Source organism: Dendrobates tinctorius, unplaced genomic scaffold (assembly GCF_039654945.1).
Source record: "Dendrobates tinctorius isolate UK_male_01 unplaced genomic scaffold, ASM3965494v1 ptg000192l, whole genome shotgun sequence".
Classification (NCBI taxonomy): domain Eukaryota; kingdom Metazoa; phylum Chordata; class Amphibia; order Anura; family Dendrobatidae; genus Dendrobates; species Dendrobates tinctorius.
In genome coordinates, this window is record NW_027361859.1 from 13,677,091 (window position 1) to 13,691,512 (window position 14,422).

Genomic DNA, 14,422 nt, shown 5'->3' on the forward strand with positions numbered 1-14,422 from the left:
TCTGTAAACCCCTCCTGACCCCACACATAAACTTACCCTCATCCAGCACTCATCCATTGAGGCCCCTGATCATGTTACCCCTGACTCCTCCCCTCCTTTGACCTCATCACAGGTCCTGTGCGCACAGAGCAGCCATCGCATCAGGCCAATTGCAGCCTGGCAGCCACGGAGCTGCACAGACAATTAGCGGCTGCAGCTCCGCGATCGGGCCCCTAAGCACTTCGTGCCTCGTCACAGCTGCGACCGCGGTATATATGCCCCTACTGTTCCAGTATGGCGGTCGGCTCTGTGACAGAGCCAATTGGCAAATATATAGTAGATTTAATAATGGTCCTTGAGTCCCCCCCCCATGTACAGTAATAGTGGCCCCAGTATCGGTGATGTGAGCAAGAAGTCATGTGATCGCTGGTATACAACTTGCAGTCATGTGTCCACTATTCTCTTTCGGCTTCCCTCAATTCTTTTTTTTTTTTTATTGAAAGATGCCAAATGTATCTAGTCAGCATGTGCAAATAGCATACATGAGGTTGCATGACCGCCTAATTGCACTTTATTGGACTCGTGGCAGCAGGCGCACTGCACCTTCTCATGATATGGCAGCCTGCAGTCACATAGATTGACTGCAGACTTTTATCCCAAGTCTGAACTATCCCTTTAAAGGGAGTCTGACAGGTGATACAGGCTGCTCAAACTATGTGCAGCGTGTATCAGCCCCGGCTGTAGTCCCTCACCAGTTATGAATGTCTCTGTAAAGCTGCACGGTTTGAGAGAAAAACATACTAATGCCTGTTGGGAGCGAGCGGCGCTGTGCATTAGTCAGTAATTGGCAGCGCTTTGGACACAGCACACGTCCGCTGTGTCCAAAGTGACGAAGTGTGTTGAACACAGGTGATTCCGCTTGTGTTCACTGAACTGTGCGGAATCACCACGTCCAATACCTTGTCGGGGGAAATTTATTTTGCGGAGACTGAGCGTCTCCATGAGATAAATTGACATGCTGCCGTCTGGTAAGACGCGCCGAATGTCCGTTTCCGTGGGTGATCTGCGGGCATCTCAGCATGCATAGTGGACATGGGATATCCACTATGCTGTAACATTTGGGCGCTGTGGATATACACAGTGTCCAACCCGCAGCGTTTACTGACCGTGGGAACAAACCCAGCTGGGACACTACAGCCGCTGCTGATAGACGCTGCACAAACCATGAGCGGCCTGTATCACTGGTCAGGAGAAGATTAATAACTTTATTATAATAAGTCACTTACTGCTACATGCCGTGGTTACTGTATGGAGGGCTTGTTATACTCACATGCTGGGCCCGACCCTGACTGTAAGAATAATAAGCCCCCTATCTTTCCATCAGCCTCCCAAACAGCACATGTGCTGTAGTGCAAAACAGTAAGCACTTATAATAAGGCCCCCCATCCTGTCCTCCCTCCACCACTCATTCAATTCCCCCCCTGCCCCCATCCTCTCACATTCACCCCACAGAGATCATTACATGCCTGACTTTAATTATCATAATACATTCTGGCCGCCCTCAGATGGCGTTTGCAGGTAGTTTATAGATGCCCCTGGCAATTTGTGATCCAAGTGCTGCAGAGTAACAGCATGCGATGAGGTCAGGCCCAGGCAGTGTCTGAGGTAACTCAACGGTGAGCACTAGGATCCAGGGGAGCCCCAGCCTGCATGAGTCAGAGGAGCTGACTGAGCACTGACAGTGGAACCTGTCAGAAACGGTGGGCTCCTCAGCCCATTACACGGAGGACTCTGCCAGTGTTCTAGCCAGTGTGCCAAGTCTCAGGAAGATAGGGGAGCAGGCAATTTGCCGTGCTCACCTTCAATGCAGCCTTATGACAGATATGGCCATGGATCCGAGTAGGCCCCTTCATGGGTCGGGGCCATGGCCCCCCTCTGCCCCCCCAGTAGCTACGCTACTGATAGTCAACCAAACCCCCGAAATCAGTGCTTTCATGTAACTTTAGTCTAATGTGTATGGTGGCGTTAAAATGTATCATATTGGACGCTGCCTCTGGCCCGGCCTAATAGACCTTCGTACATTGTAGCCCAGACACCATTATTAGGCATGTAAGTATTATAATAACTAGGCCGCCCCATACTATCGAGCACTTGGGGGCTGAGGGCATTCAGCCGAACTCTGTCACACCTGCGTTTGTGTTTTCATTTTGTCTCACTGACAATATATGTTTGGGGACTATCTATTCCTTTGGGGTATGCTCTGGGGCAGTTTAGATTTCCCCTTTCTTGCTTTAGGCTTATTTAGTCCTCCGGCTGTGCCGAGGCGTCTAGGATCATCGTAGGTACGCTCCACGGCTACTGCTAGTTGTGTGGATAGGATCAGGGGTCTGTAATCCGCTTAGTTACCAACCTCTCTGGTTTTCTGTGGCTTAGCTTGGTCTTGCTCTCCTCCTCGGTGACCCAATCATAACACTGTTTATTACATGAGGTGCAATCCACCATTACAGGATATCTCCTAGCAACAACTAACCAACAAGTTCCAAAAATCTATAGTACACACAAAAACGTAGTGAGACCCTTAGAGGCCACATCATCATATAGCATATTGCTACAACATGTTCCCTCAAATAGGCTTACTTTCTATCACTCCATATTCAATGTCAAAGGCAAAGAAAGATATCCTTAAGCACTTTCTTATAGAGCTTGGAATCCCACGTACTCCACAAATGGATACCTGAAAAATATTAAGAGAGAAACAAAAACAAGAAACTGTCTCACGAAGGCCTGACATAGTCCAGTGCTTCCCACGACGTTCCCTGAATTCGTCGATAGAAAAAGTCTCTATAGGCTTTTGAGTCTCCATTGGCTTTTAGCAGCAGCCACTCCTGGCTTCCGCTGTGTTCCTCAAGTCCCGGTATCTACGAACAGCGGTAAAGAATCTTCTAGGTCACGCTGCCCTCTGTGAAACCTGGCGACTCTGATGACGTTAAAGTTACGGACATCACCACTGTTTAGAGCCACCGGGCCTTGCGGAGCGCAGAGGGAGCCGGGATTGGCTGTTGCTAAAAACCAATGGAGACTCAAAGCGAATCTCCATAGGCTTTCATCGACGGTTTCAGGGAACGTTGTGGGAAGCGCTGGCCTATGTCGGACCTGCAGGGGACACTTATTTTCTAATAAATTGGTGAATGAGGGATAGTGTCTTGCTCTTGTGTCCTGTTTATGTTTCTTTTTATGTTTTCCAGGTATCCATTTGTGACTACGTCGGATTTGGTGGACTACGTCAGACCTGCATGGTTTGTTTTTTTTAAATAAATTGGTGAACCAGATAAAGTGTCGGAGAGTGTATTCACATAAAGTCTTAGTATTTGTTTTTATTTTCGATTACTGGGTCAGTAATGGTGGTGTCTGATAAACCCTTCTCCATTACTAACACCAGGGCTTGATGCCAGCTGTGATTTTTGATAAAACCCTTTACATCAATTGTCAACACGTCAGGAAAACGCCATATTTGGTGCATCTCATGTAACGCACCTCTTCTGGGGCGGCTAGGGGTGGTATTTATAGACAAGGAGGGGCCCAATAACCAGGGATCTTCCCAACCTACCAGAAGTTTCTGTGTGTAGCCTCTTCCTCACTCCAGATATCATTCATGGAGGCCCCTGATCACGTGACCCCCTGACTCCTCCCCTCCTGTGACCTCATCACAGGTCCTGTGCGCACAGAGCAGCCGTATATGTGGAGTGCGGCTCTGCGGTTGGAGGGATTTATTTTTTTATTATACTATTAATTAATTTCACAGCTCTTTAGTGGAGATTCCCCATTCCTGGCGCATTAACACTAGAAATCTATTGCACAGGGGATATCGCAGCCAATCCCCACAAGAAGAATCCTGGAAACACAGAATTAGAAATGATTCTTTCTCCGCAGTTTCTATAGGACTTAACACATTCCTGATTCCGGAGAGTAATAGAAATACGGCAGAAACCAGAGGAAGAAAGCTCAGAGAAGAAGCTTCATAGAAAGACATTGAGGTTACAGACGCTATTTAACCCTTTGGGAGAAAGTGATTTCAGCACTTTACTGAGTAAATCCCACCAGGTCTGTAGCAGGTAAAGACCCCAATATCCACAGGTGTCCCTTCTAATTGGGGGAAACTATCCCCTCTAATAATCCTCGGACAGTTCTGACAAACACGGGAAAGTGCCCCTTTATGGAGGGGACAGAAAGTCTGTTTAGTCACTTTAGCTCCATAGTATCAGCTCTAATCCAATGGTGAGAGAGCGATTTACCCCGAAGAGTCACAGATTGGGGGGTTGGTATATAATGTTATTTAGGGGTTTGTAAAGGAAACCTATATTACTCTCATAGTATGGTGTCCTTTTCTTGGTATAATGTTTCCATAGTACCTCCAGGCTCAATTTTTGAGGGGGGTATTTTTTTATGTAATGTATTGAAGCCTACGGGAAAATGCTAAAAAAAAATCATCATATCCAGACATAAAAAAAACTGTACATTGAGAGATTGGCCTCAAATATCTCCTGTCTTGATGTTCTTACAAACAAGCTTTTATAAAATTAAAAACACATGGGACATGCACAAAAATGAACAGGTCAGTAAGACAATGTTCACACCACCAAAGACTGAGACACAGAAAAAACAGTGTGACAAACGTGCATGAATACTCTGTTGTAAAATATATGTAACAGTGAGCAGCAAGTGCTGGTAAAAGATGATGACAAAAACAGGGTATTTAGTTGATACGTTTTTTGCAAAAAATGTATACGAAGCCACTCCACCTCGTCACGGTAACCCTTCATGGAGCAGTCCTATCTAATGTATTTAAACTTGATCCTGTGAACAATACCTAAATGAGCAGGATTCAGAAAGGTGCTGCCTGGTATGGGCTCGCTGGGCAAATTTGCTTTATGAGCATTTCCCACAAAAGAGCCTCAAACTTCTGTGTGTGACTCAGACCTGAGATCTAACGTGATAGATTACAGTGCAGGGAAGACGGGAAACCTTCATATAGATGGCCGGTGGGGATGGAGTCAGTGACGGACTCTGGACAAATATTTTTCTAGAGCCGTAGTAGAAGATGAAGATGTCGTCCTCATCATGAAGTACCATGTTTTGCAGATTATAAGACGCACACCAAATTTTGAGAAAAATAGGAAAAACATTTTTTTTTTTTAATAAAATGGTGGTGCTTCTTACAATCCTGGCGTCTTCTTGCTTACCGGGGGTGGTGGCTGCGTTGAAGCGTGGTCCCAGGGTTACTGCTGGCGGAGGCAGAAGTGGGGCAATGCTGCAGACCCCAGACGGGGAGAAAGAGGTGTTCGTATGAGCGATGCTGCCAGTGTTCGGTGGTGCAGGCCACAGTGAAGCAGGGTCCCAAGGTCATTGCTGGAGGAGGCAGGAGTGGAGTGGCACTGCAGGTGTTCGGTTGTTCGGGTGCTCCACCGACATTTTGTGAAAGCCAAGAGCCCCGGCACTGTTTACAATGCGGTGGACTCCGCGAAAATGTCTGCCGGGGTGGTGCAGGTGCAGATGGAGATCTTGGTGCTGAAATCTCATCTCCCGAGATCTTGATGCCGAGATCTCCACCTGTGCCTGTACCGCATCCATGGCCATTTTCCTGGAGGCATCTCATAGAGGCAGGCACGGATGGAGATCTCGGCTTTCCTTCATCTGCGACAAGTGAGAAGCCGGACACCGGAAGAAGAATGGCAGCTGCCATATGCCACGCCACAGGGCTACCCCCGCTGCCGTACCACCACTGGCGGACCACCACTTGCCGCTGTACCACCACCGCACTCCACAGGACCACCGCAACACCCCCAGCTTCGGGCCCACAGCATTAGCCCCTCGGTAAGAACAGTGTTAGGTTTATAAGACGCACCTCCATTTTCCCCCTAATTTTGGAGATCATAAAAGTGCATCCTATAATCCGAAAAATACGATAGTTATTTCTCCTGTCCTGTGTAATGAATATCTCCTGCAGTATTGCTAATGCCGATTCCAGTGTCAGTAAATGAGACGAGAATTAGCGTTATGGAAGATGAGTCTATGAGAAACGTATTCAGCTGCCGACTCCGAGGAAGAAACTGCTTGTTGTCTGTGGCCTAAATATATAGGTTTTATTAGTAGATGTAAAGAAGAAAACTAAATACTGTAAAATAATAAAATCTCATATGTTTCCCTTATTATCTCCAGTAATTGTATTATTACACAGGAGTTTAATGATCTTACATCGGCTCATCTCATTCAGGTCTCTACAATATCGGATCCTCTCAGTGAAGACCTTTTATATAAGACAATTTTCCAGATTTATCAAGGATGGATATGGACAGAGACAAGAAGGCGGAGAGGATATTACACCTCACCCTAGAGATCCTCTTCCGGCTTACTGGAGAGGTGAGAGATTCTGATGTCACATTACATCATTCTTATCTATGGGAATAACAGATGGACAGAACTGAAGAGGTGAGGACTCTGGAAATGTCTGTAGTGAGATTTATTAATGTGTCTCTCCATAACCAGGATTACACAGTAGTGAAGAAGACCTCGAGTGAGCGCTGTCAGGACCCTGTGTCTGTGGGATGGGGAAGACCACTGAGCCCAATCACAAGACCTACACCTCACTGCCTGATACATGAGGACATCAATGACCAGAAGATCCTAGAACTCACCTACAAGATGATTGAGCTGCTGACTGGAGAGGTGACACTGCTGGGAATGCTGGGACATTATATAGTAACGCTATGAAGGGATCGGGGGATGACTGTATCATTGTATGTGTCAGGTTCCTATAAGGTGTCAGGATGTCGCTGTCTATTTCTCCATGGAGGAGTGGGAGTATTTAGAAGGACACAAAGATGTGTACAAGGACGTCATGATGGAGGTTCCCCAGCCCCTCACATCACCAGGTAATAGACAGGACTAAATACACACGGTCTATAATTATCTGTATGTAAAGAATGAATTCAGTCCCTGTATGTGTTTCCTCCAGATCTATCCAGTAAGAGGACAACACCAGAGAGATGTCCCCGTCCGCTTCTTCTACAGGACTGTAAACAAGAAGATCCCAATATTCCTCAGGATCATCAGGTAGATGGAGATAAGGTGTCATGAGATCTCCCCTATGATGTGTAGACGGCTGTGAAGGTCTTGTGCTCAGTCTTGTTTTATCCACCAGTATTATAAAGTCATGACCAAAACTGTTGGCATCGTTGATATTGTTTCAGAAAGTGAAGTATTTCTCCCAGAAAATTATTGCAATTACACATGTTTTGATACACACTTTTATTTCCTTTGTGTGTATTGGAACAACACAAAAAATAAACGTGTATAACAAAACAGCAATAATTATAGCTATAATAGTATTATTATAGCAGTAATAATACTTCAGACCTCAAATAATAAGAAAACAAGATCATAATCATTTAGAAACAACAATACTAATGTTTTAACTCAGGAAGAGTTCAGAAATCAATATTTTGTGGAATAACAATGATTTTTAATCACAACTTTCATGCGTCTTGGCATGCTTGCCGCCAGTCTTTCACACTGCTCCTGGCTCAAAAATGTTAGCAGTTCTTTGTTTGATGGCTTGTGACTATCCATCATCCTCTTGATTACATTCCAGAGGTTTTCAATGGGGTTCAGGTCTGGAGAATGGGCTGCCCATGACAGGGTTTTGATGTGGTGGTCTCTTAATTTTTGCCAGAGCTGTTTGTAATAAAAGGTACAGTATATCTTTATTCAGTGGTACTATAAGGCTATGTGCACACGTATGCAGAAAATTTCTGCATGAAAACCGGACTCGTTCCCAGACTGTGCATTTTTTGCGCAAAAAACGTGCGTTTTTTATGCTTTTTTTTCCTGAGCGGTCCCAGTCTCATAGAAAATACTTAGAAAAGCGAAATTTGCTAACGTGTGCACATACCCTAAAGAAAATGTGCACGTATCAGGACCAGATATACACTCACTGGCCACTTTATTAGGTACACCTGTCCAACTGTGTGTTAAGACTTAATTTCTAATCAGCCAATCACATGGCGGCAACTCAGTGCATTTAGGCATGTAGACATGGTCAAGACAATCTCCTGCAGTTCAAACCGAGCATCAGTATGGGGAAGAAAGGTGATTTGAGTGCCTTTGAACGTGGCATGATTGTTGGTGCCAGAAGGGCTGGTCTGAGTATTTCAGAAACTGCTGATCTGCTGGGATTTTCACGCACAACCATCTCTAGGGTTTACAGAGAATGGTCCGAAAAAGAAAAAAAATCCAGTGAGCGGCAGTTCTGTGGCCGGAAATGCCTTGTTGATGCCAGAGGTCAGAGGAGAATGGGCAGACTGGTTCGAGCTGATAGAAAGGCAACAGTGACTCAAATTGCCACCCGTTACAACCAAGGTAGGCAGAAGAGCATCTCTGAACGCACAGTGCGTCGAACTTTGAGGCAGATGGGCTACAGCAGCAGAAGACCACACCGGGTACCACTCCTCTCAGCTAAGAACAGGAAACTGAGGCTACAATTTGCACAAGCTCATCGAAATTGGACAGTAGAAGATTGGAAAAACGTTGCCTGGTCTGATGAGTCTCGATTTCTGCTGCGACATTCGGATGGTAGGGTCAGAATTTGGCGTAAACAACATGAAAGCATGGATCCATCCTGCATTGTATCAACGGTTCAGGCTGGTGGTGGTGGTGTCATGGTGTGGGGAATTTTTTCTTGGCACTCTTTGGGCCCCTTGGTACCAATTGAGCATCGTTGCAACGCCACAGCCTACCTGAGTATTGTTGCTGACCATGTCCATCCCTTTATGACCACAATGTACCCAACATCTGATGGCTACTTTCAGCAGGATAATGCGCCATGTCATAAAGCTCGAATCATCTCAGATTGGTTTCTTGAACATGACAATGAGTTCACTGTACTCAAATGGCCTCCTCAGTCACCAGATCTCAATCCAATAGAGCATCTTTGGGATGTGGTGGAACGGGAGATTCGCATCAGGGATGTGCAGCCGACAAATCTGCGCCAACTGTGTGATGCCATCATGTCAATATGGTCCAAAATCTCTGAGGAAAGCTTCCAGCACCTTGTTGAATCTCTGCCACGAAGAATTGAGGCAGTTCTGAAGGCAAAAGGGGGTCCAACCCGTTACTAGCATGGTGTACCTAATAAAGTGGCCAGTGAGTGTATATGGCTAACATTAAAAAAAGAAGAGAATTTAATTATATATAAAAAGCGATATTACAATATGGCGGATTAAAGGTAATAGTGATGTGATATAATCACATAAAATTAAATAAAATTATATATTTGAGTACCATAAAGAATCTTCAAAAACAGCACCAAAAAACATTTTTTACCACACAAAACTTAAAATTTCTTATGTTAAATTATTCCGTGCATGTGTATACACAAAAATAATAAGAAGTAAAAGGTAAATAATTAACAGGAGGGGGACCTTCTAGTGAAGCCAAATACTAAGGTGCATAAGTGTCAAAATAAACAGAACACCTCAATAGCACACAAAAAGTGCAGAGTGCTAAAGTGACATCATGATGAAACTAGAGGGTAATATAGCTTTAAGGCTCGCCAGATCTTGGCAACGCGCACACCCCGACGCTCATTTCGGAAGCAAGTTCCTTCGTCAGGAACTTGCTTCACTATTACCTTTAATCACTGTTACCTTTACCCCCAAGGGTGGTTTGCACGTTCATGCCCGGGCCAATTTTTACAATTCTGACCACTGTCCCTTTATGAGGTAATAACTCTGGAACGCTTCCATGGATCCCGGTGATTCTGACAGTGTTTTCTCGTGACATATTGTACTTCATCACAGTGGTAACATTTCATTCATATCACTTGCACTTATTTGTGAAAAAAAAACTGAAATTTGGCAAAAATTTTGAAAACTTTGCAAATTTCCAACTTTGAATTTTTATGCAATAAATCACAGAGATACGGCACACAAAAATCTTAATAAATAACATTTCCCATATGTTTACTTTACATCAGCACAATTTTGCACCAAATTTATTTTTTGCTAGGACGTTATAAGGGTTAAAAGTTGACCAGCGGTGTCTCATTTTTACAACACCATTTTACTTTTAGTGACCACATCACATTTGAAGTCATTTTGAGGGGTCTATATGATAGAAAATACCCAAAAGTGACAGCATTCTAAAAACTGCACCCCTTAAGGTGCTCAAAACCACATTCAAGAAGTTTATTAACCCTTCAGGTGCTTCACATAAAGTTTTTTGAATGTTTAAAAAGAAAAATGAACATTTTAACTTTTTTTCACAAAAAAATTACTTCAGGTCCAATTTTTTTTATTTTGCCAATGGTAACAGGGGAAATTGGACTGCAAAAGTTATTGTGCAAATTGTCCTGAGTACGCTGATACCTGATATGTGGGGGGGACCACTGTTTCGGCGCATGGCAGAGCTCAGAAGGGAAGTAGCGCCATTTGACTTTTTCAACGCAAAATTATTGAGATCGGGCGCCATGTCACGTTTGGAGAGTCCCTGATGTGCCTAAACTGTGGAACCCCCCCCCACGAATGACACCATTTTGAAAACTTGACCCCCTAAGGAACTTATCTAGATGTGTGGTGAGAACTTTGAACCCCCATGGGCTTCACATAAGTTTATAACGTACAGCCGTACAATTAAAAAAATCATATTTTTTCCTAAAATTGATCTTTTTACCCCCAATTTTTATTTTCTGCTGATACCCCATATGTGCTTCGGAAGGGAAGCAGCACCATTTGACTTTTTTGGCTAGAATTGAGATCAGACGCCATGTTGCATTTGGAGAGCCCCTGATGTGCCCAAACAGTGGAAACCCTCAAATTCTAACACACCCCTAGCCCTAACCCTTATGGTAAAATGGAAATAAATATATATATATTTTTTTTTATTTTATTATTTTTCCCTAACTAAAGGGGTGATAAAGGGTGGTTTGAGTTACTATTTATAGTGGGTTTTTATGTTTGGCAGCTGCAATATGCTAAAAGATGCTTTTTATTGTAAAAATAGTTTTTGCATCACCACATTTTGAGCGCTGTAATTTTTCCATATTTTGACCCACAAAGTCATGTGAGGTCTTATTTTTTGCAGGACGAGTTGACATTTTTATTGGTACCATTTTCGGGTACGTGACATTTTTTGATCGCTTTTTATTCCGATTTTTGGGACTCAGAATGAGCAAAAACCAGCATTTCATGAATTTCTTTTGCGGGGAGGCGTTTACACCGTTCCGCGTGTGGTAAAATTGATAAATCGGTTTTATTCTTCCGGTCAGTATGATTACAGCGATACCTCATTTATATTTTTTTTATGTTTTGTTTTGTCGCTTTTGTACAATAAAAACTATTTTATATAAAAAATATTTATTTTTGCGTCGCTTTATTCTGTGAGCTATAACTTTTTTTTATTTTTTCACTGATGACGCTGTGTGATGGCTCGTTTTCTTCGGGACAAGATGACGTTTTCAGTGGTACCATGTTTATTCATATCAGTCTTTTTGATCGCGCGTTATTGCACTTTTTGTTCGGCGGTATGATGATAAACCATTGTGTTTTGCCTTTTTTTATGTTTGAAGGGGTTCACTAAAGGTGTTAACTGGTGGGACCGTTTTATAGGGTGGGTCGTTATGGACATGTCGATACTAAATATGTGTATTTTTATTGTTTTGTTTTGTTTTTTATTTACAAAAAAAGAATTTATTATGGAATATATATATATTTTTTTATTTAGGAATTTTTTTTTTAAATTATTTTTACATGTTTTTTACTTTATTATTTTGTGGGACATCACTGAAGTGTCAGATCGCTGATCTGACACCTTGCAGTGCAGTGTCAGATCAGCGATCTGACACAGGCACTGCAGCATGCTTTCTCGGCGCCTGCTCTCCCCCGGGGGCGCCGCTGATTGCTATGATGCACTATCCTGTCCTTGGGAATTAAGTCCCAGGGCACATGGACGGGATAGCACGTCATATGGCAGAAAGGGGTTAATCCGATATATTGTAATATCGCTTTTTATATATAATTAAATTTTCATCCTTTTTTATTGTTAACCATATATATCTGGTCCTGATGCGTGCACAGTTTCTTTATAGTACCCCTCTTCGTTATTTTATTAAATATATACCTTTTATTATATATTTCTTGTCTGGATGTTCCTTGGCTTTCCATGGTTATTTGGCTCTTGGCTGTATTTTCTGGAACAATTCCAAGGGTGCCTACTAGCGATGAGCGAGCACTAAAATGCTCGGGTGCTCATTATTCGGGTTGACCAAATTGGAATACTCAGGTACTCGGACAGAACAACGAGCCCAATGTAAGTCTATGGGAGACCCAAGCATTTTTACCGCAATCCCTCGGGGGTCCTTTCAAGTTCTAAAAACATCAGAAATAATAGAAACATTGCAAAAATGCCACGGGAACATCATGGCAACTGCCCCTGGAAGCATTTCTCACTCCTAGGTCACAGCTCTAAATAATGTTGTCAGTTTCATGCCCTTTTAACAAGGGCACCCAAAAACCTATAAAAACTAAACCAAAATGGATTTTGCTGGGAAATATGTTAAGAAACATCCTTTCCAGGTTAATGACTTTTATCTAAGCCAAAGTAATTAGCCCAAAACTAAAATGTTCCTCCAACACTTGGGCTATGTGACGCTTAGAGTGTGGCATGCTTCTGAGACTGGACCCTCTGGGTTGCAGCACTGAAGCTCCCCCGAGTGAGTGGACCAGGTGGGGCCAACCCCTGTACTGGGATCGTTAGGGGCAGAACAGAGGGAGTCGGCTACCGTGACAGCTGGCACCAAGAGGGACTGCTCAAGGGGAGGCAGAGAAGCCACGCAGACTGAACTAGAACAGGTGGGGCTCAACTAGGACGGAGCAAGGGGGACGGAACTACCAGGACTGGACAGGAGGTCAGGATAACAGGACTGAGCAGGCAAAGAAGAACTAGGACGGACTAAATAACAAAGAAAGTAGTGGGCAGAACCCACGAACAAGGCCAGGACTAACGCGTAACATGCACACGATAATCAGGCGCCTCCAATATGGAGGAGCCGCTTGATATATCCTGTGTCAGCACCTGATTGCCGCACTAGTGCTTACGGGGCAGGTGCTGCAGGGTTAAAGGAGCTGGGGAGCGCGCGGCCTAAGGCGCATGCGTGGGTCTGCTGCCGGCCGGAAGGCTGACAGTGAAGGAGACAGACACCGGGACCCCTGGATAGCAGGACGGCAGGATGTGGAAGCGGCGCGAGGCGGGCACGTGAGTGGGGAGGTACGAGGCGGGCACGGCAGCGGGCGCCGTCATGACAGGCTATGTTCACACACAGCATTTTTGAGGCGTTTTGCAACTTTAGCATTGCTTTCAACCAATACAAATGCATTAACTGTTAAATGTCATTGTAACATTTAACAATTCTAGCTGGCCATGTGGTGTGTGACACATAAGCAGACACATCTTGTTTCATTTATGAAGGAGGGACTCTTAAAGTCACAGAGCCTATTTTTACAGAAACATCAGGCAGCAGTAATCTTCTTGAAGGGCCATTATTAAACAGTGGGTCTCCTATGCTGTTATTGTCTATGCAGTGAGTGGATGGGCTGCCAAGAATTATGACGCACCCCAATACCCCTTTCACGAGAGGTACTGGAGGGCTTCCTGAAAAAAATGTTGCATTGAATGCAAGGCCTGGCCTGCCCCGAAGTTACATGCACCCCAAAAGCTTTTGAAGTCACCTACTGGATGGGCACAGGAAAATCCACTTCACATTATTCATGTAGTACTCCCAAACCCTTTGCTTATGCATTCACTGCAAGGCCTGCCCTGCTATCCAGTCTTATGTACCCCAATCCCCCCTTGGAAGAAACATGGAGGGCCTCATAAAAAAAAAAATGTCCCATTGCAAAGGAGAGGTCTCCTAGACTTGTAATGCCCATACACTAAGTGTATTGGCTGGCAAACATATTACCTTGTGGGGTACACCTCAACCTTTTCAATAACAAGTATTTTACGCCCAGCATAACCATGCACCCTTGTTAATAATTCGACACTGGCTGTAGCAGCATGGAACACGTTAACCCTGGTGATCTAGTGGCGGTGGATGATGAGACATGGAGGAAGGTCTAATTAAAAAATGCCCAATTTAAAGGAGCGAGTCTCCTACACTTGTAATGCCTATACACTAAGTGTATGAGCTGACAAACATTTCCCCCTGAGGCTAGATACCACATGGTGTGTAATTGTTTTTTTTAGGGGCATCATAAACACCTTACAAAACTGTAACGTTGTTTCCTACACAGTTGCGGCTGGGAAGGTGCAGGTTTTTACTAAAAATATGGCGAACGAATTGTTGGATGAAGTGATCAGGAAAAGGGGCATGGTGATGACAGTAATGGGAAAG

The 14,422-nt window shown here is 44.1% G+C and overlaps 1 protein-coding gene across 1 annotated transcript in view; it reads left to right on the forward strand.

The window, feature by feature from the left end:
- The first annotated feature begins 3,632 nt into the window (after positions 1-3,632).
- Positions 3,633-14,422, forward strand: part of LOC141055905 (uncharacterized) — a 29,198-nt gene continuing 18,408 nt past the window's right edge. The window contains exons 1-5 of the mRNA XM_073552621.1: positions 3,633-4,091; positions 6,251-6,396; positions 6,523-6,702; positions 6,785-6,908; positions 6,992-7,089. Of these exons, the coding sequence (XP_073408722.1) occupies positions 6,319-6,396; positions 6,523-6,702; positions 6,785-6,908; positions 6,992-7,089 (480 nt within the window). The 5' untranslated portion in view covers positions 3,633-4,091; positions 6,251-6,318. The remainder of the gene's footprint in view (positions 4,092-6,250; positions 6,397-6,522; positions 6,703-6,784; positions 6,909-6,991; positions 7,090-14,422) is intronic.